The sequence below is a fragment of the Myotis daubentonii genome, chromosome 5, assembly GCF_963259705.1.
Source record: "Myotis daubentonii chromosome 5, mMyoDau2.1, whole genome shotgun sequence".
Lineage (NCBI taxonomy): Eukaryota > Metazoa > Chordata > Mammalia > Chiroptera > Vespertilionidae > Myotis > Myotis daubentonii.
This window is the reverse complement of record NC_081844.1, coordinates 19,050,208-19,071,077: the sequence shown is the minus strand read 5'-3', so window position 1 is coordinate 19,071,077 and position 20,870 is coordinate 19,050,208. Positions and strand designations below refer to the sequence as shown.

At 54.4% G+C, this 20,870-nt stretch overlaps 1 protein-coding gene and 1 non-coding gene across 13 annotated transcripts in view; both read left to right on the top strand.

Moving 5' to 3' along the window:
• CRTC1 (CREB regulated transcription coactivator 1) overlaps positions 1 to 20,870 on the top strand; it is a 65,187-nt gene that overhangs the window by 28,866 nt on the left and 15,451 nt on the right. For 9 of the 12 annotated variants that reach the window (XR_009452933.1, XM_059696142.1, XM_059696149.1 and 6 more), the window contains exons 2-9: positions 4,188 to 4,304; positions 5,478 to 5,525; positions 6,994 to 7,131; positions 8,043 to 8,104; positions 11,113 to 11,207; positions 13,464 to 13,549; positions 15,686 to 15,726; positions 16,386 to 16,606. Coding sequence is in view for 11 of the 12 variants with exons in the window: in XM_059696142.1 (XP_059552125.1) it covers positions 4,188 to 4,304; positions 5,478 to 5,525; positions 6,994 to 7,131; positions 8,043 to 8,104; positions 11,113 to 11,207; positions 13,464 to 13,549; positions 15,686 to 15,726; positions 16,386 to 16,606 (808 nt within the window). In the remaining variant the exon portion in view is untranslated. The remainder of the gene's footprint in view (positions 1 to 4,187; positions 4,305 to 5,477; positions 5,526 to 6,993; positions 7,132 to 8,042; positions 8,105 to 11,112; positions 11,208 to 13,463; positions 13,550 to 15,685; positions 15,727 to 16,385; positions 16,607 to 20,870) is intronic. The other 3 variants (XM_059696151.1, XM_059696152.1, XM_059696143.1) reach the window with 1 other exon arrangement.
• LOC132236272 (U6 spliceosomal RNA) lies at positions 13,970 to 14,072 on the top strand. Its single transcript, XR_009453224.1, has one exon. It is a non-coding gene; the product is annotated as a U6 spliceosomal RNA (small nuclear RNA).

Here is a 20,870-nt window from a genome sequence, read left to right as displayed (position 1 = left end):
CCATTCCACTCCTAGGGATATATACCTAGAGATTTGAACAGGGACTCAAACTGTCTACCTATGTCCACAGGAGCACCGTATTCACAGTTGCCTAAAGGTAGAAACAGCTCAAGAGTCCCTCAGTAGATGTAGGATAAACACAATGTGGTTCATCCACACAGTGGAACCTTATTCAGCCATGAAAAGGAGTGAAGCACAGACACATGCTACAACATGGAGATAAACCTAGAAAATATTGTGTTGAGTGAAGGAAGTCAGACACAAAAGGCCACATAATGTGTGATTCCATCTGTATGAAAGGTGCAGAACAGGAAAATCCATAGAGACAGAAAGTGGCTTAGTGGTTGTTGAGGGGGAGGAAGATGGGAGGTGACTGCTAATGGGGATGCAGTTTCCCTTTGGGTTGACAGAAATGTTCTGGAACTAGAAAGAGGTGATGGTTGCATAACATTGTGAATGTACTAGATGTCATTGAATTGTATATGTTAAAATGGTTTGTTATATGTTATGGGAACTTTGTTTTGATTAAAAAAAAAAAAGTTTAAAAAAGAGCGAAAAGCCCAGGCCAGGTTGCTCCGTTGGTTGGAGCGTCATCCCCTACACCAGTGGTCGGCAAACTGCAGCTCGCGAACCACATGCAGCTCTTTGGCCCCTTGAGTGTGGCTCTTCCACAAAATACCACGTGCGGGCACGCATGTACAGTGCGATTGAAAGTTCGTGGCCCATGCGCAGAAGTCGGTATTTTGTGGAAGAGCCACACTCAAGGGGCCAAAGAGCCACATGTGGCTCACAAGCCGCAGTTTGCCGACCACTGCCCTACACCAAAAGGTTGTGGGTTCAATTCCCAGTCAGGGCACATACCTAGGTTTCAGGTTCAATCCTTGGTCAGGCACATATGGGAAGCAGCTGATCGATGCTTCTCTTTGACATTGATGTTTCTCTCTCTCTCTCCCTTTCTCTCTTTCTCTAAAATCAATAGAAACATATCCTCCGATGAGGATTAGTGAAAAAAGAAAAGCTATTTTGGGCCTTCCTTTTGGGGCACCTGCTAGTACAGCCATCTCCCTCAGAGCCCAGGTTTCCAATCCTTTACACAGTGGGTAAGGGGAGACCTGGGGAGAGACAGCATGACCCATGGACACGTGGCATGGGTGGTCACTGCAATCTCTTGCAGCCACAGGATGGAAACTGGGGAGTCACAAGTCAGAGCTGGTGACCCTCAGTCCTCCTCTCCCTGGAATAACTAGGCCCAGGGTGTTTGGTGCTGTCTTCCATGGCCTCAGTGAGATAGTCAGCCATGCACATGTCACCTCAACTGAGCAGTATAGGGGGAGGGCCCAGTGTGGGGAATGGAGCCCAGGAGGGGCTGTCTACCATCTGGAACTCACTACCTGCTGCCCAAGCTGAACCTGGGAAGGAACCTGGAGGAATGCAGCCAGACAAACTGGGTGAATACACCTGTCAGAGAATGGTGGCCCCAGAAAACTCATGTGACTCCATAAGAATCAAAATTAGATCCTATTAGGAGTTCTGGGGGCTCTCTGCATGTGTCCCCATGGCTGCTGGAACACTTGGAGAACCTGGTGAAGCTCCGGTCTTTCCCTCCCAGGGACACTACCAAAGGTGGCTTGAGCCAGGGTGTGCAAATCCCCCTGGGTCCCAGTCAGTGCTCCGTCCCAGAAGCATCATGTGCCTGAGCTGCCAAGGGGACAAAGTGTGCTCTTTGCTTCCCTCTCATGGGTGGTTCCCAGATTGGGCCCCGGACTGGGGCACATGCTGCCTCTGCACTCGAACAGCCATCTCTTCTTTCTTGAGCCTCAGTTTCCTGGAGGTTGGGGCTAAGGGTCCCATGTGGGCACAGGAGAAATGTGGTTCCTGCCTGGGATCCTGAGTGTATCCAACTCTTGTTCCTGTCCCCATATGTCACCTTATTTTTACTTGTTCCCCATGTGTGCTGGACTCTTCCATTGTGCCAGAGTCCTTATGGGGCCGACAATCTGATGGGATCAGACAGACCTCAGTCAGGTAGTTTTGTGGAGGAGGTAACCCTGTGGGGGCGAGGTGCTCAGTGTTGGGCTAGCCCAGTGGGAAGAGCCTCATAGAGGAGGCAGCACCAGGGCAAAGGCCTCACAGCAGCAGCCATCTCAGGTGTGGAGCCTGGTGGTCGGGGAAAGCAAAGGGCCAGACTGTGAAGCCTTTGTGGTGAGAGGGGCAAACAGGCCTGCCCAGAGCACACGACTTCTCGCTGGCTTTGCAGGACAGAGCTCAGCCTTCAGCACACTGACTCCCCTTAATCTCATTAGAAGGCCCACCATTTAGCCTGATCAAGGCTGGCTTGTCTGGAGAGTGAAGCCTGGGAGAGGCTGACAGGTGGGGGTGTCACTGCAGCCTGTTGGCGCAGGGGTGGGGGTACTGAGGCCTGGGGAGGGCCCTAAAGAAGTGGCTGCATCCATCACACCACATCTTCCCAGAGCCACTGGCCTTGTGGTCTCCATGCCCTTGTGGTCTCCACTTTACCCAGCCCAATGGGTGCTGCTGCCTGTGCTGGGGGAGTTGTGACCAGCACGGTGTAGGCACTGACAGAAGCTGACAGACCTGTAGGGGTCCTCTCAGCAAGGTGGGACTGAGGGAGGCTGGAGAAGTCACCATTTACACAGGGCTCTCTGCAGGGGAGTGGGTGTTGGGTAGGGACAGGTGAGAAGGACATTTTGCATGTGCTGAGAGGGTAAGGGGAACAAAAAGGCCCAGGGCTGAGATGAGGAAACTGGTGGGGGTAAATGAGGGCCAGAAGGGGGCTGTGGCCCCAGAGGTGGTTTTTAAGAGGTGGAAGCAGGGCTCAAACACAAGGAGGGAATGGAGTGGGTCTCGGGTCTGAGGTTACCTGTGCCAAGGCATGAGTGGGGCCTCTAGCCTGTGTTGTTTCTCATAACCGTGGGGAGGGACACAGTGGGGTATTCATGTCAAAGACAGACCCTGGGCTGGGCCCACAGACTTGCAAACCATGTGGGCAGGAATAGAGCAAGGTCAGCCTCTCTCCCAGTTCCACACGGCCTGCAGGAAGCAGCTGTTTACCTGCGTTAGGTGCTCTGCTGAGTGGGTGGCCAGTTTCCAGGCTTCACTTTCCCTCCAGTGTCTAACCCCCCCCCCCACCCCCACCCCGAGGAAGCTGGGCACTAGTTGGGGAGCGGGTGGTGTGGGCGGCCAGCTGGTGGAGGCCACTAGGAGCTATTTGTGAGGGACCACAAGTGGCCTTGTTGTGTACACAGAGTTGACCCTAGCAACCGCCCCAGCTGGGAGAGCAACACCACCCCTTCCTGCATGCCCAGCCAACCACCCCTTGTTCATGGTAACTGCCTCCCACAGCAGTGTGATAGGCTATAGGTGGTGCTGCCTGGGTCAGGGCATCTGATCTTGTTCCCAAAAAGTGGAATCAGCTGCTTGAGAGAGAAGAAGCGATTGCCTGTCCAGGTCCGAGGCAGCCATTGCTGGTCAGGGAACCTAGGGCTCCTGGTTCTGAAGTGGGAAAAGTCCCCAATTGAGTGATGGGCAGAGGACTGCAGGAATTCCGCCAGCCCAGATGAGAGCCAACCACTGGGCCCAGTCCTGGTGAGGCAGAGGGACGCACAGGCAGAAGGAGCTTGGGGCCTTGGGCAGGACCCTTGCACTCAGGCAGATCTGCTTGTTGTGTGCTGCCGGAGGAGCCACATCTTGCACTTTGAAAGTCAGTGCTACACTTCTGAGCTGACTCCTCTGATCCAGGCCATTGGAAAGAAGATTTCTCTTGTGTCTGTCCAGGCATCATTTTGCAGCATCTGGCCTGTGCCCAGTAACAAAGCCTTTGGCCACGATGAGAAATGGCTCCCCCGGGTGGGTGAGAGGCCTCCTCCTCAGGCTCTAGGCTCCAGGCCTGCTCTATACTCTTACTCATTCACAAACCTGCCGCGTCAGCCAGCAAAGAAAGCTCCCTGAGGTTCACACAGTCCTGGGGAGGACCTCTTGTGGCACCTTGGGTTTCTGATTCTGCCTTTTTGGGTGGAGAGACACTGGCTTCTTTGAGAATCTGAGTCGTGGGTCCTACACCCTCTGTGATTGGTGCTACTGACCCCACCACATGGGTCCTTTCCAGGTAAGGTTATGCTGAGGATGGCCCTGCCAGCCCTCGCTGCAGCTGCCGGTTTCTCTTACAGCTCCAGCTCCAAAAGTCCCAGTACCTGCAGCTGGGCCCAAGCCGTGGCCAGTACTATGGCGGGTCCCTGCCCAATGTGAACCAGATTGGGAGCGGCACTGTGGATTTACCGTTCCAGGTGAGCAATCCCCAACACGATCTTCCCACACTGCCTTCCTGTGGGAGCTTGCCCTGGGCTCCCACCTGGGGCACATCCACTCTGGGCAAATTTGTATGTGTGATGGCTGCTTTGGACAGCCAGGGGCAGCAAACTATTGCTGCAGCCCTCCCACCCCACACCCTCCTACTCCTTTTCTGACCCTGGGATGGCCTGGCCAGACCTTGCCCAGACCCCCCCTGGCCAGTCCCCTGTCAGCATCAGCAGACCCTGCAGCAAGGCCTCAGTCTGGCTGCGAGCGTTTCGGCAGCCACTACACCTGTTGGCCGTCTGTGCAGCAGCGGGAACCGCTTAGGGCCTCTGGGGCTTGGCTCCATCAGCCTCACTAATCCTCAAGCCCAGAGGTTCTCAGAAGGAGGCCCTGAGACCTGACCCCACTTGTCTACAAATGTTTCTTGGCAGAGACCTATACAGCATGGCTCCCGCAGGCCACAAGGCCGCCATGCACATCCTTATCATAAATAGTGAGAGATAAAGCTCACCACCTGGGCGCAGTGCCAGCCTCTTCCCTGGGGCCATGCCTGACCCTAGTCTACAGGTGGAAGTGGAAGCAAGGTGGGCCAGGGAGCCAGGGCTGAGAGCCAGGCCACTCCAGCATGGTGTCTGCTCTGCAGGGACAGGTCCTTGGACTGTCACACTTTCATCCCATTGCTGAGACAGGGCCCCAGAAACAATCACATCTATCCACATGCTGATAGGCCAGGTGGAACTTGGGCTGGTCCTCAGGGAGCTCAGCTCCCACCTGAGTAATCCACCAACTCCTACTCCTCCCATGATAATGCTGCCAGGATGCAGTAGACCACTGGCCAGGGTCCCCCAGACTGACTCTGGGTCTGCCCTGCTCACCTCTGGGCCCCTGGAGTATGGCCTCCTTGAACAGCCTCATGAGAACAGATGCATAGGGCTGTCTAGCTGACCAAAACCTGACCTCTTTGTCAGGGTATTTCCTCCTCCCTGGCTCTCCCCCTTCCTCTGTCTTCCTGTCCCTCCTCCCTGGAGGGGAGCATCTTCTGGGCACCCAAGCTGGCCCTGCCTGGATCACTGTGGCCGCAGGGCTAAGGGTGCAGGGCCTGCTGGGTCCTAGGGCTGAGGGTGAGGCTGGAGCATCTCAGAATCTGGTTCTTTGCATTCTAGCCCAGCGGATTTCTGGGGGATGCCCTGGCAGCGGCTCCTGTCTTTCTGGTAAATGAGCCCCTGGGCTGAGGCTATTGGTGTCCCCAGTGTGGCTGCCCTCCCGGCCTGGTGGGAGGTGTCCTGTCTGACAAATGGAAACTGATTTGCTCTGCACCGCCCCCCACCCCCCACCCCCCACCCCCGTGTCTGGGGAAATTCGTGTGGTCACATGGAGAGATCCCACCCAAGAATTCAAGCATGTGCACCAACGCTGCATGTTTGTTCCCATGACACATGCACACAGGTGTGCACAGATTCTAGACTCGGCCTGGTGCGCTGGGCTGCGGCCAGGCCGAGCTTCTCTCTGCCTCTGGCTATGCTTCAGCCATCTCAGTTTCCCCTATGCTCCCCAGGCATCTCTGAGAGGAGATGAATGGCCTCTGCCCTCTGGTGTCCCTGCTGGAGGGTGAGGCTCCCTCCCTCTGCAGCTGAGCCCAAGTCGTGGCCAGTACTACAGTGGGTACCTGCTATCTCCCAAGCTGGCAGGTCTGTGCTGGGTCAGAGAGAGAGAGGGGCCCTGGCCACTGGAGAGCAGTCAGCCCTGAGTGCCAAGTGAGGTGTTTAGATACATGGGGAAGAGCAGAATTTCAGCCACTTTTTGCCCCACTTCCCAGAGAGAGAGGAAGGCCCAAGGGCCAGATGGCCGGGGAGGGGGACAGGCTGTGTCCAGAGCTGGCTAAAGTTGCCAGTCTTACCACAGTCAGATGGCAAGAAGCCCCACAGTGCTAGGGGTGGCTGAGAGCAGGCTCCTGGGGGCCCCAGGGGCATGGAGCTGGGAGAGGGAGTAGGGCCTGGCTGGGGACCTCATGCCAGCCCCAGGTGCTGGAAGAAGCCCTATCCTGCCAAGCCATGGGCTAGGGCTCCAAAAAGTGCCTACACTTGGCTAATGGTGTTGCCAGGATGTGGTGGAGAGCGCTGGGGGCTGCGTCTCAGTTGAGGCTGACCCCAGGCTCAACAAGGAGCCTCCAGGGAGCCAGCACTTGGCCAGGTGGCCCTTAACATCCTCGGCTAGAGCCTTGGGCTGTCTCTTGGCAGCCTCTCCAGGGATGACGTAGGTGGGAAAAGGAGGCCAGCCAGGCCCGAGAGAGAAGGAGAGAAGGCGGAGGCCTGTCTGCACCTGGTGAGGCTGAGGGTGGGGGTTGGGGGTTGGGGACTGCTCAGGCCATCTGCACCCCTGGCACCCTGGCCAGCACTGGCCCCGAGCTTGTGTCATTCTGCCTGGCCTGTGCATGCCTGCCGCACTGCACGCCTGCCACCTCGACGCCCAGGGTCCTCAACTTGCCCCCAACCCATAGTGCTAGGAGGCTGGGAGCTGGTCAACGGAGGAAATTGGTCTGGGTTGCCTCATGGTGGCCAAGGTTGTCTCAGGAGTGGGAGTCCATGAGGTCAGATCCTGGGGACAGGCTATAGCTGATAACCGTTTTGGGTTTCTCTCATTTTTCCCCCCATCTCCTTCTCTCCCTCTCCCCTCCCCCAGACACCCTTCCAGTCCTCAGGCCTGGACACCAGCCGGACTACCCGGCACCATGGGCTGGTGGACAGAGTATACCGGGAGCGCGGCCGGCTCGGCTCCCCACACCGCCGGCCTCTGTCAGTGGACAAACATGGACGGCAGATATCCTTTTCCCAGAGGACTTGGGCAGGGGGGCAGGGCCCCGTTGGTGACTGCAGGAGCCTGAGTTTGTCTAACTAATGGAGCTACCAGCTCTGGGAATGGATCGGGGTCACCCCAGAGGACTTCCCAGAGGAGGCAGTGAGGCAAGCTGAAGAACCTTTGGCTAGGTGGGGACTGAGGGACACAGGGAACAAGGATGCAGAAGTGGCCGCTGGAGCATGCAGCCTGAGGTGAGAATTGGGGAAGGGGACGTTGAATCACATTGCACTTGGATGCCCAGCTGGGCAGTGGGGCCCAGGAAGGCTGTGAGCAGAGTGACTACACATTAAGGCCATGTTGGTGTACCGCTCTCAAAACACAAAATTCCTGTCTGTACCTTAGCTAAGCAGAGAGAGCGTCAGGAGTTCCCTCCCACCTTGGCCACCCCTTGGTGCTCAGCCAGCCAGCCAGCCCCCCCCCTCCCCCCGAGTCTGAGTGTTGCTCTGGGACCCTCTGCTTCCTAGAACAGAGAAGCCTGTTCTTTCCTGGTTCTCATTTCCGCGGCAGGGGAAGCCTGACCAGCTGGGCCCCAGACAGCCCTCAGGCCCCAGGATCCGCCCATCAGCCCAGAATTAAGAGTCATGACCTGGGTCATCTGAACTAGACTCCCTGCCGCCCCCATGAGCCCCAGTTTCACAGCTGGGGCCCCTCTTGGAAGGGGTGTAGCCCGCACGTGTGCTCGCAGGGGGTGAGTGCTGAGTGCTAGGTGGATGGGGCCACCCCTGGGGCCACTCGCAGCCAGGAAGGAAAGGGCCCCCCCTTCCCGCCCTGCAGGCCCAGCTGTTTGTAGGTTCCCAGTAGCCTGGCCACCAGGTTTTTGGGGCTAAGGTGGGGCTTGAGTCAACAGCACCGACCCCTTAACTCACACTCAAGCGGACAGCTGCCCCTATGGTACTGTGTACCTTTCACCACCCTCGGACACCAGCTGGAGAAGGTCAGTGACCCAGAACCAGCCCCTAGCCCTCTTGTTGAAAACAAAACCAAACTTTCATCCTGGTTGTGCTTGGAAAATCAATATATAGTCACTTTAAAATGATAAAACTAAGAAGCATCTAGGAGCCCTAACCGGTTTGGCTCAGTGGATAGAGCATTGGCCTGCGGACTCAAGGGTCCCAGGTTTGATTCCGGTCAAGGGCATGTACCTTGGTTGCAGGCACATCCCCAGTAGGGGGTGTGCAGGAGGCAGCTGATCAATGTTTCTCTCTTATCCATGTTTCTAACTCTCTATTTCTCTCCCTTCCTCTCTGTAAAAATCAATAAAATATATATTTAAAAAAATAAAAATAAAAAAGCATCTAGGAGTTTTTAGAAATCAGCTCTTTTTCTTTTTTAAGCAAAGCTGAAATTATATTGAACTAGAGGCCTGGTGCATGAAAATTTATGCACAGGAAGGGGGGTCCCTCAGCCCAGCCTGCCCCCTCTCACAGGAGCCCTCAGGTGCAGGTGACGCCCTATCACACCTCTGCTGCTGCTACTGCTGCCAGCGCAGGCCTCAGCTGGCCCTGGTTACCTGCGCCTTGGGCCAGCCCTGGGTGGCTGGGCAGCCGACATCCGAGGCTTGCCTGCTCTTCGGGCCAACCCTGAGCGGCTGCGGGGCTGAGGGGACTGGGGGACTCCGGAGGCAGGCACGCGAAGCAGCACGCCTGCCGCCCCAGCGGGGCTGAGGGGACTGGGCGCTGCCATCTTGTGGCTGTGGGCACTGCCATCTTTGAGGGTGGGACAGTCAATTAGCATATTCCCTCCTTATTGACTGTGGCCGCTGCCATCTTTGCGATGGCGTGAGGGTCAATTAGTATATTCCATCTTTATTAGATAGGTTATTCAGTGTTGTAGCTTGCTTCCCCCCCCCCCCCCCCATTTAATGTTGTGGTTTCCCACATTGCTAAACAGTCATGAAAATATGATTATAAAGAGTATTATACATTTATTGCTAGAAGACTAGGAAAATAAATAAATGTACCCAAAGGAGAAAAAAGCACCCATAATACCATTATCTAGAAAGGTCTAAATAAGTATAAATATCTCTATATATAAAAGCCTAAGTGACTGTTAGGACCAACTGACCGGAATGACCAGTAGACCAATCGCTATGATGCGCACTGACCACCAGGAGACAGGCTCTTATTGCAGGAGCTGTCCCCTGGTGGTCAGTGTGCTCCCACAGCCAATCTCCCGTGGCCAGCCAACCTCCTGTGGCCCCTCCCCCTGGCCAGCTGGCCCCTCCGACCAGCCAGCCAACCTCCCATGGTCCCTCCTCCCTGCCAGCTGGTCCCCCAATAGGCCCCAGTTTGGGGGCTGGCTGGCCAACCTCCCGGGGTCCCTCCCCCGAGCTGGTCAGCTCCCCGATAGGCCTCGATCGCCAGCCAGGCTGAGGGATTCTACCCACGCATGAATTGCTAGCTGTGCTCTAGTATATAATACAGGTGTTGACTGCACCCAGTGTGAATCCATTTAATGCCACAGAAGTATACACTTAAAAATGGTTAAGGCCCTGGCTGGGTAGCTCAGTTGGTGAGAGCATTGTCTCAATATACCAAGGTTGCAGGTTCGATCACCAGTCAAGGTCCATACAAGAATCAACCAGTGAATGCAAGGATGGGTAGAACAACAAATTGATGTTTTCTTCTCCCTTTCTGCCTCTCTCTAAAAATCAATAAATTTAAAAAAATTAAATTATGAAAAAAATGGTAAAGCTTGTTACCCATACTTTACCACATACAGAAAATGTGTATGTGTATATGCAATTTCAGTAAAAAATAAAAATAAAAAAAAGACCAAAAGTAAGGAAACTTAAAAATATTTGTGTGTATCATACAGTATGTAATATATTTAACTCAATAGCATAATTAAATTCCCACCAAGTACTTATCATATATCAGGCCCTATTCAGCCATCAATACATTAACTGATATAAAACACACAGAGCATTGTGGAATAGGTGTTATCATCCCCATTGTAGATAAAAGGAAAGTGAGCATAGAGAGGTCAGAATACTTGCTCAAAGACACATAGTTGGGGTGAGGGGGTGGCTAGGACCCTGACTGGTTCCTCACTGCGCAGCTAGTCCTGGAATCAGAGAATGGCTGATCCTTTATAATCTGCTCTTCTCCCTTAACTAAGTTCCTTCCATGTCACTCTCAGTGTCTGGGTCATCCCCATTGGGTGCATGCAGCTCTTATTCTCATCCCCGAATTGCTAGCTGTGCTGATGCACCTTTGCATGTCCACCCAGCTACCCTTGGGCACCCATAGTGTCCTGGGCAGCTGAAGGCTGTTCTGAAACCCCTCCCTCCAGGCACCTGTAGCTGGGGGCAGATTGCCCTGACCCTGGGGCAGAAGATTGAGCTCTTGGCAGCATTTGGGCTGATTGGAACAAGATCCTCATCTACACACACACACGCCATTCCCTCCCCTTCTCACCCAGGGGATGCCTTCTTTCTGGGGCCTTCTCTGAGCCTTATGTCACTGCCTCCCCTTCCTGCCCATCACACCTGGTTTGCAACTGAGTGTCCCAGAAGGTGGGGTTGCCCATTGGTGTTTGTCACCAAAGGGGACCCAGTGATGGGCTAGGGGCTTGTACCCACAAGGCTTGGCCACTGTGGGACCATTGGGCCCCCTCTCCAAAAGGTTTCAGCAAGAAGGTTCTGTCCTTTCCTTAAAGCAGAGAAGTACACAGAGGGTGGGGAGGTGGGAGGGACTGGGGACAGACAGGCAGGTTAGGACAGAGGGACATCTCTTCTGCAAACAGGCTTTGCAAACAAAAACCATGGTCATGGTCACTCCTGTGGTTCTTTTGAGAATAATGCTCAGGTGCAACAGCCCACAAAAAAAGACCTACAGCTGCCCCGCCTCTGTCCCATCCGGTGTGTCCTGGATCAAGCGGAGCCAGGACTGTCCTTCATCATCCTTAGGGCCTTTGCTCACTGTCTCTCTCCTCTCCTAGGACCAATTCTGACTCTGCCCTGCACCAGAGCACAATGACACCCACCCAGCCAGAGCCCTTTATGGGGGGGTCCCAGGACGCACACCAGAAAAGAGGTATGGGCCAGGTACATGGGCATCTTTCCTCAGGTCAGGCAAGTCCAATGGTAGTCCCTGTGCTCGCAGAGGTCACAGCTCATGGGTGGATAGACCTGTGAAGAAAAATTCAGTGGGTGCTATGGGACAAGGGGAGGGGCTCAGGGAAACTTCAGAGATGGTCCTATTTGAATTGGATTTTGAAGCGTGTGTAGGTTTCTGGGCAGAGAAAGCAGTGCCTGTAAATACCCATTGCCTTCTGTTCAAGAATTCAGCATGGCCATGCAGTCTGAGGACCTTGCGTGTTTTTTTCAAATGTAGGGGACAGCAAGCTCAAGCAAAAGGGGCAGTTATCAGCTCATGACTAAGCAGGTCACAGCTAGATGTTGAGTTTCAGGTAGAGTTTGACCCAAGGCTTTACACTGGGCCATATCCTGGCTGTGCTGCTCAGAGCCCTCATGGTCCATATCCTAGGCCCATCCTGACCTTGGTGGGTGGGAAAAGGGCTGATTCTTTCCCAGCTCTTGCCCAGAGGCTCCTCTCCAACTGGGCCCTGTACATAGCGCTGCGGCTGGGCCATCTGTGCCCAGGCTCCCAACCTCTCCTCGGAGCCAGGCATGAGCAGTATCACTGGGACCCTCCAGGAGGGCACATGCCGTCTTAAAAACTGGGGCAGCATCATCCAGAGAGGGGAATGTGATGCTGTGAGGCCAGCCCCAGGCAACCCCATAGGGGCCTATCTGCCCCAAGACACTGAAACCAGAGAATTAATCATGTACAGTTAAAGCCCAAATGCTTATTGCTTTTTATTAGCAGTTCACTGTGCAAGTGTGTAAACACCAGGGAGATTCTACTGACAGGATTGTCCACCAGAACTTTACCCCTTGCGGGGGCTCTCTTTGCACTCCATCTTCCTGGGACCCTAGCTCATCAGGCAGTGAAGGTGAGATTGCAGAAGGAATTGTCTTCGTAATAAAAGCCAGGATTCTGAGTGTTCAGAGGTCATGAGGACATTGTGCCTGGAGCTTCCCTCCTGTTTCCTGTACTGGGGGGGGCAATTCTGAGGTGGCATCTCCATGGTGGGTCTCCCAAGAAATGTGGGCTTTTGGGGGTAGGTGGGGCTCTGTGACTGTGGAAGAGAGCTACAAGCCTGGAACCCCTGGCACCTCAGAGTCCAGTTGGCCTTGGGGTGTGGGGAAGTGAGACATGTTACCTGTCCTCCTTCCTCCAGTCGGGGACAGACGGTGACAGAGTCAGGTTAGCCTGGCTGCCCCCCCACCCCGAGCCTGGCCCCTCCCGGTTTCAGGAAGGCGGGGTTGATCCATCTGGCTCCCTTCAACACATCGAGGGAGCTTCATCCTCCCTGAAGTAAAACCCTCACTCAGATTTGACCACTCATGCCAGCTGATTTAACACGAATGCAGGCTGAACCTCCAACGGGCATGAAGAAATTGAGTCTCATCAAGAAAATGTTCAGTCTCACTGTTACCAAAAGGTCCAAGGAAGGGGCCTTCGGATGCGCCTGGCTTCATGGCTTCAAACGATGCCCCTCCAGTCTCAGAACTTCCCTTTTTCCCTCCTCTCTCCCCTCCTTCCCTCCTCTAGGGTTGCTGGCATTTTAACTAACTTAAGGGGCCACAGCTACCATGGTGGCTCCACCCAACCCATCTAACACTGAGCAATGTGACACTGTGATGATGCCCAGGAGGGAGAGTCAGCTGTCCACAGGGCGGTGGCCATTCACTGGAGCCAGAGAGAAGTTCTCAGCTGTTCTCTATAGCCTGCCATCTCCAAGACTGAGTCAATCCTATTGGGAGGCTGAATGATACAGGTCCTTAGCTCTAGAGCAGCGGTTCTCAACCTTCTGGCCCTTTAAATACAGTCCCTCATGTTGTGACCCAACCATAAAATTATTTTCGCTGCTACTTCATAAATGTAATGTTGCTACTGTTATGAATCGTCATGTAAATGTCTGATATGCAGGATGGTCTTAGGCGACCCCTGTGAAAGGGTTGTTTGACCGCCAAAGGGGTCGCGACCCACAGGTTGAGAACCGTTGCTCTAGAGCTTAAGTCACAGGTTCTCTGACTTTTTTTTAATGTTTTTGTTTTGTTTTAATGAAACCCATTTTGTACTTTAGTACAATCCCCAGAAGTCACTATTGGGGCACATTACTATCACGGTTGTGACTGTATGTCAGGGAGTGCCCTCCTGCTACCGCCAGGCAGCTGCAGAGATTCCCTTTCTGACTCTCCTTCTCCCCACACCTCACTCTAGTCTTACTACTAACAGTCCCAGGAATGGAGGAGACCACCTCAGAGACGGACAAGAACCTTTCTAAGCAAGTATGGGACACCAAGAAGGTAAGAGCCTTTGGGCTTTTAGAAGTGGTTTCTTTCTTGGTCTTTTTTTAAGCACAGCCAAGCAGATGAAACAACACATTGAAGGAGGTTCATCCTCCCTGAAGTAAAACCTTCACTCAGATTTGACCGCTCATGCCAGCTGATTTACCATGAATGCAGGCCTGTTACACTGGTGAAAAGCATGTACAGAATTAAATAAGCCTGGCAGCGTGGCTCTGCGGTTGAGCATCGACCTATGAACCAGAAATCATGGTTTGATTCTGGTCAGGGCACATGCCTGGGTTTGGGGGCGTGCAGGAGGCACCCAGTCAATGATCCTCTCTCATCATTGATGTTTCTATCTCTCTCTCCCTCTCCCTTCCTCTCTGAAAATACTATTAGTAAAAAATATGTTTTTAAAAAAAGAATTAAATAAAACCCGTGCTTGCTTTCACAGCACATAGACTAAAATTGGACAGTACAGGGATTAGTATGGCCCCTGCACAAGGATGACACAAGGACATCAGGGTCCCTGCACCTGAATGTGGTGCTGCCATAAAGAAAGAGAAGATGGCTAGTGGTGGGGAAACACCCTGTCACCCTGGGAGTAAGAAGAGGGTGGCAGAGCCCAGCATCCTGGTGAGACTTTTTTTTTTTAATCCTCACCCACATATATTTTTTCCATTGCTTTTTAGAGAGAGAAGGGAGGCAAAGGGGGCAGAGAGAGAAAAAGAGAAACATCGATGTGAGAGACACATCAATTTGTTGCCTCCTGCATGTTGCCTGACTGGAGCCAGGAATCGAACCCACAACCTTTTGGTGGGGGGCTGACTACTGAGAAACACTGGCCAAGGGTGGGTGAATTCTTAATACTGTTTATGTAGAATGTTTTTGAAAAGATTCTTTAGAAAGTCATTGTCAAGGTGCTTTGCAAAGTCCAGTAATAAAGCTAATGTTTACTTCCAGAATTAAGGAGCCTGTGGCCATGTAGAAATCCCTTGCACCCAGTTCCCTACAGAAGCACAAGGTCACAGGCCCCCTGAGGCGGCCCAGTTACTGCCAGTCAGGCATTCCCTTCTCACTGGGTGTGTTTGTGGGCTGACCCAGCCCTCCCCCGTGGGTCCACATTCTTGTCTGGTAATCCCTAAAGAACACATCAACAGGAGTGTCTACCTGGGGACCCCAGAGGCAGACAGGAATTAGGGAACGTGACACAGTGGAGGCCTGTTAGCACGCAGGCTTTGTCCTGTCATGTCTGCTGCCTGAGGAAGAGAGTTCCTTGCTTTGTCCTTGAATGAGAATCTAGACGCCTGGCCTGGAGCCTGCAGATCTCCCGTGGCAATAGTGTCTCTAGCTCAGCGACCGCCAACCTTTCAGACCTCACGGATCACCAGTGGTCCAGGGACCACTGGTTGGCAACCGCTGCTCTAGCTCACAGAGGTCTTACTGCCCATAGGGTTTCCCTAAGACCCCTTCTCCTGGGCTAGCCTGCAGGGTGGCCAGAGTTCTGGTCCTCAAATGGTGGTGTGCTGGGGCCCCCATGGGAGTCACACCTCTAGGCACCACAGGAAGGCCGGCCCGCTAATGCCACAGTGGCAGCCTCTTTGTTTCAGGGCAGCCAGTCCAAGCTGCCTCAGGCTTCCCCACATGATGTTCTTTCTGGGGGTGGACAGACAGATGCTGAGCAGAGGCAGTCTCTGCCCTATTGACTCCCTCTCCTTCCCACCCTGATCCAGGAATATATGAGGGGTTAGCCTCAGCCACCCAGGTTTCCAGTGGACCTCTACAGAGCTGGTGGCCAACAGCTGTGGCACAGCCTGAGGGGCTGAGATGTAAAGAGCAGGCAACACGATCCTCCCGGGACACCCGCTCTGACAAGGCACCACATCACCCCTGGACTGTGCTATCTTACCAGGCAGACACAGTGAAGCTGGGAGGGACCATAGGGAGATCTTCTCCACTTAACTCTTGGTTTAGCCCCTGGGCATGTCTGGGGTACCCCCCCCCCACACACACACAGTCCCTTAGGGACGCTCTTCATCTGTGGGACTCCCTGAGACCCCATAGCTTGCTTCTCCTTGAGCATCACTCAGCTCTCTTGGGGAGATCAGCCATGCTATGAGGAGGCTGCTGAGCCTTTGCTGTCTTCTCTTTCAGACAGGGTCCAGGCCCAAGTCCTGCGAGGTCCCCGGAATCAAGTAAGTCCCAGTGGGACCTGCCCTGCATGCCTATGGCCACCAGGGGCTCCTCAGACGGCAACCCCACCCCAATTTCCACCTGTTCACGAGAGGCTACAAGTCCAGACAAGAGGGATGCTGAGCTGCTGGTGGCCACCCAGCAAGGCTTGCCCTGGGGGATGCTTCCACCCCTTAGAGTCCCAGTGGTTCTCAACCTTCTGGCCCTTTAAATACAGTTCCTCATGTTGTGACCCAACCATACAATTATTTTCGTTGCTACTTCATAACTAATGTTGCTACTGTTATGAATCGTAATGTAAATATCTGATATGCAGGTTGGTCTTAGGCGACCCCTGTGAAAGGGTCGTTCGACCGCCAAAGAGGTCGCGACCCACAGGTTGAGAACCACTGTTCTAGACACACTGTCCCCAGACAGCAGGAGGACCCTCATCCCATCCCCTCTCCCTGCCCTGCAGGGATAAGCTGCTTCCCATTGGAGGTTTAGGCTGATGGTTGTTTCTCGAGCATGACAGCATCTGATGGCAGGATGTCCTTTTGCACCAGTTAGTGTGTTTTTTAGCAAGCCCCCCAACCCCCCACCACTGCCACCACAGCTTCTGGGGGAGAACCAGCAGCCACAGTCCAAGAGGTCAACTCCCCTGTGTCTGGCCTTTTCCCAGCATCTTTCCATCTGCTGACCAGGAAAACACTACAGCCCTGATTCCTACCACCCACAACACCGGGGGTTCCCTGCCCGACCTGACCAACATCCACTTCCCCTCCCCGCTTCCAACCCCGCTGGACCCCGAGGAGCCCACCTTCCCAGCGCTCAGCAGCTCCAGCAGCACCGGCAACCTCACTGCCAACTTAACGCATTTGGGCATCGGCAGCACTGGCCAGGGTAAGGCCGGGAGGGTGAGGACACTTCCTTCCCCAGCAAAGTGCACCTGTTAGCAAGGATGGCGCGTGAGTGTGTGTGTGTGTGTGTGTGTGTGTGTGTGTGTGTGTGTGTGAGAGAGAGAGAGAGAGAGAGAGAGAGAGAGAGAGAGAGAGAGAGAGAGAGAGAAAGAAACGACTGAGCAGGGTCACTTCCAAAATGCTGGGCATAAAGTGGGAACAGCCCAACATGGAGTGGAGGCTTGGTGTTACTAGGCTATCCCAAGGCGAGTGGTGTTAGGACAGAGGGTACAGTCTGGGCAAAGACCCCGCATTGGGAAGGCTCATGTTGTCTCTAGGGATGGGACAGTGGTTCTGAGGGGTGCTGGGAGCTTTAGAGAGTATGGTCCACCAGACTTTCCCTTTCTTCCCACCCCGTAGCTAACTATGACTGCCTTCTTGGGACACTCCAGCCTGACCCCCTCCCCAGGTTCCACACTCATTTCTCCCTGGCTATGTCTTCAGGGGCGACCCTTGGGGCCCTTGCCCATCCCAGTATCTCTTGGCACCACCCCAACCCTGTTCCTCCTAGGGGCCTATGGCACTATCTCCCTGCAACACAGACCAGGAACCTGGAGCTGTACTCCTCAATCCCTTGGCCCTCTTGCCCACCCTGACCAACTGGCATGTCTATTAGCCCCACCATCAGGACCCAGCCTAACTTGGACCCTCCTCATCCTGTACAGCCTCCACCTGCTGCCACACCCCTTCTCAGTCCCAGCCTCTTCTCCACCCAGAACAGCTGTCAGCTCATGGCCCTCCTCTGCCCTGGTCCTTGCATAGCCCCTCACCTCCCACACCTCTCCTCTCCAGCTAATGAGCTCACCTCAGGGCCTCTGTACATGCTGTTCCTCCCCCATGGTCCTCTTCTAGGCGGCAAGGACCCCTCACCTGCCCCATCTCTGCTCACACCACCTTCCCATAGTGAGGCCTCCTGGCCTCTGCTCACACCCTCCACCTGGTTTACACAGCGTTGCTTTTTTGCTTTTCTGTACTCACCCTGAGTACTTTGTTCTCACCTGTCCCCTGGGCTAAGCCTCACTCCCCTGCGACCCCACTGTGACCCCTGCACTGAGTTGACTGTGGGTTTGCATTCAGAGAGGAGATAGGGTGCTCCCAGCAGCCCCAGCGAGCAGGAGGGCTCAAGGGGGCCCCTCTGTGAGCCCAAAGGTATCAGGACTTGGTGGTCAGTGAGAGCACTACGTCATGTTCCCCTCTTCCTGCACAGGGACCAGCGAGCAGCCGCATTCACATGTCGTCACCCTGAGTGTGGTGGGCAGCACTGTGCAGCCCTTTCTGAGATAATCACACGCTCAGAGTCACGTTCACTTGCAAGCGCTCTGACTGCCCGGGGAGAACAGGCTGTCAGAGGGGAGGCCGCACCTAGACCAAGGCAGGGCCCCATCAGACACTCTGAAGAGAGGTTTCTGGGGGAAATGGGCTGGCTTGGGAGCTGGGTTGATGTGAGGAGTGGTGGAGAGTCAGTCCTACCCCTGGTGCCCATGGGGCCTGAGAATGTGAGGTGTATTGGAGACAGTACCATGTTCCTAGGTTTTTAGATAAGGGGATGGGAGCCAGGCAATGAAGGGAGGAGTGGGACTCTGGCCTGAGGATGTTGAGATTGCCCCTGGCCCTATGCCCACCCAGGCTTAGCTACAGAGCAAAGGGCACCATCCCAGCCATGCCCCCCTGCCTACCCCCCACCCCCCGAAGGCCCAAAGACAAATGAGTAGATTCAGGGAAGCCCAAGACCCATGGCCCCTAGAGACCAGTGGGCAGCAGTGTAAGCATTGGCCTGTGCATGTGCAGAGGAAGAGAGTGGAAGGTTGGTTCTGGGACTACTGCCCCCCACTTTCCCTGGCTGATGCTGACACTACCATTTCCTGGCCCCATTTCCCCCCCCCTTTTTTTTAATTAAATTTTTATTGTTGAGAGTATTACAGATGTCCTCCCTTTTTTCCCCTTGACCCCCACCACCCGGTTTCCACCCCGCCCCAGGCCTTCACCACCCTATGGTCTGTGTTCATGGGCAATGCATATCCTATATAATAAAAGGATAATATGCAAATTCCATTTTTCCCCACTTTTGACTGTGGCCTCCAGAGGATCACCCCCCTCCACCCGCGAGTCCTTGGCAGCCCCCCAGCGCCCACCAGGAGCTGTGCACTTCTGAGCAGAGTCTAAACAAGCACAGGAAAACAAGCACATGTGAAAGCTGCAGACCCTGAGTCGGGCTGCATATGGGAGGAGGTCCGGGGGCGGGGATCGGACCCTCGCCACCTGGTTCTAGTATCTGCCAGTGATGTCTGACATGTGTTGGATTGTTTTCAAACCTGCCACTCCAGGGGCTCGCCTGACAGGGGCTTCACTTTCTGAGTGCGTTTTAAATCAAGCCGAGCCTTAGCCTCTGGCACACATGGAGACTGCGCCCCCCTGCCCCCCCTACCCCCGGCTCACCCAACAGTCAGATCATGAGCCCAAGAGAAGGAAGAGGCCTTCCCATCAGAGAGGGAGACAGTGGCCCCTTTCGTCCCCTTCCACATTTGCTAAAGTCGGTTCCCTGGCTGTCCGCTGGGACCTGGGAGGACAATAGGCCTGGATCCTCCTTCTTGGCACTGCTCTGTGCCTGGCTGCTACTGCATTCAGGGCTTATGTGTCTTGGGATGAGCCCCTATTACCTGGCTCGTCCTCCCCTGGCAGCTCTCCCTGCCTGCCCAGACTTCCCTTCCAACTGGCCCCACTCCTTTTCCCAAAGGTGACCCAGGTTGCCAAGAGGAATTCAACAGTAAGGCATTCGTTCACCCTCCGGGCCCCCATGTGAGGCCAGGAGCTCACTGCGGTCCAGCAGAGGATTCAAAACCACCTTTGTATTCAGGGCAGATGTTAGAGGCTGGCAGCCCAAGTGCCAAATCCAGCCCAATGGTGTATTTTGTCTATCCTACGATTGTGTGTGTGTGTGTGTGGTGCTTTGAATAGATACTTAAACATCAGGAGAGTGCGTGTAAAAACCTGGATTTCTGGCTTCTTTTGAATCAGAGGACCTAGCAGCAGTGGGTCAAGATCCTATGCCCCAAGATGGGCCAGAGAGCTCCAGTTTACCACAGGCCCACCTGCCGCTGTCGCCCCACTGCTCCTCTCACTCCTGGCATTTGACTCTGCTGCTTACTGAACACTGACATCTACTCTCTCTGGGTGTCACATGTTCCTCAGCCTGCTGGACCTATGAAGTGATGGACACTCAGAGAGATAAGGCAACTGCCCAGGGTACCCATTCCAACTGCATTCTGAGCAGGTATCTCTTGGACTCCTGCCCAGGCCTCTGACCCTGCCTCCCTTGATGTCTCTGTGTCCATAGCAGCCTGATTTCTGAGTCCCAAGTTCTGTGCAGAAATTGGATCCCCAGGCCCTGCCTCAGGAGCAATCAATGGCACCAGGTGCCCCGCATTGCTTGGCCAAGAGGAGCCACTAGGGCATTCAAGGGGAAGTGCAGGTGTGACCTGGCTCTCCTCACATGGATGACACAGTAAGCAACTGCCCATCATCTCCCTCAGTGCACACTGGGTGCATTCTAACTGGCCCGTGAACCTGTCATCTTACCTGCTGGAACAAGGTTGATCTGGTGCCCTTTGCAGGGTGGGCCTGGCTCCCATGGATGAGTTAGACATCTTCACTGGCCTTGACTCGCAGTTCATTAAAGCCTCACAGTTAACTGGCAAGGGCAGCTGATATCAGCTCCATCTTGAGGACATGGAAACAGAGTCTGGGTGGTCAGGCCAGGCCCTCAGGGCTCCTCGTTGCATCAGCAGGCCTGTTGGCTGTCTGGCACAGTGCCTGGGATAACATAAGCCCCAAATGCTGCCACACTGAATTTGACCTCACTCAGGTCCTTCACAACAGTTGTATCCAGGCATTGGATTGCTGGGGGAGGGGGCCAAGGGGAGAGGAGGATGTGGAGTCTCTGGCAGGAGCTCCATCAGGAATGTGGGTTTTGGAAGAAGATAAAGAGTAACCGAGTTTCTAGCCAGTGAAGCTGATGGTCCAGCATGAAAAATACACTAGGGATTGGGGCGGGGGAGGTGGAAGTGAGATGGGGGGATAGAGGGGATGCCAGTTATACAAATCCAGGGCTGAGAGGAGATATGGCCAGAGGAGCAGTTATGAGAAAGAAAAAGTACATCAAATGAGGGTGAGGAGGGCATGAAGGTCAAGAGGAAACTCCAGTGTTGGGC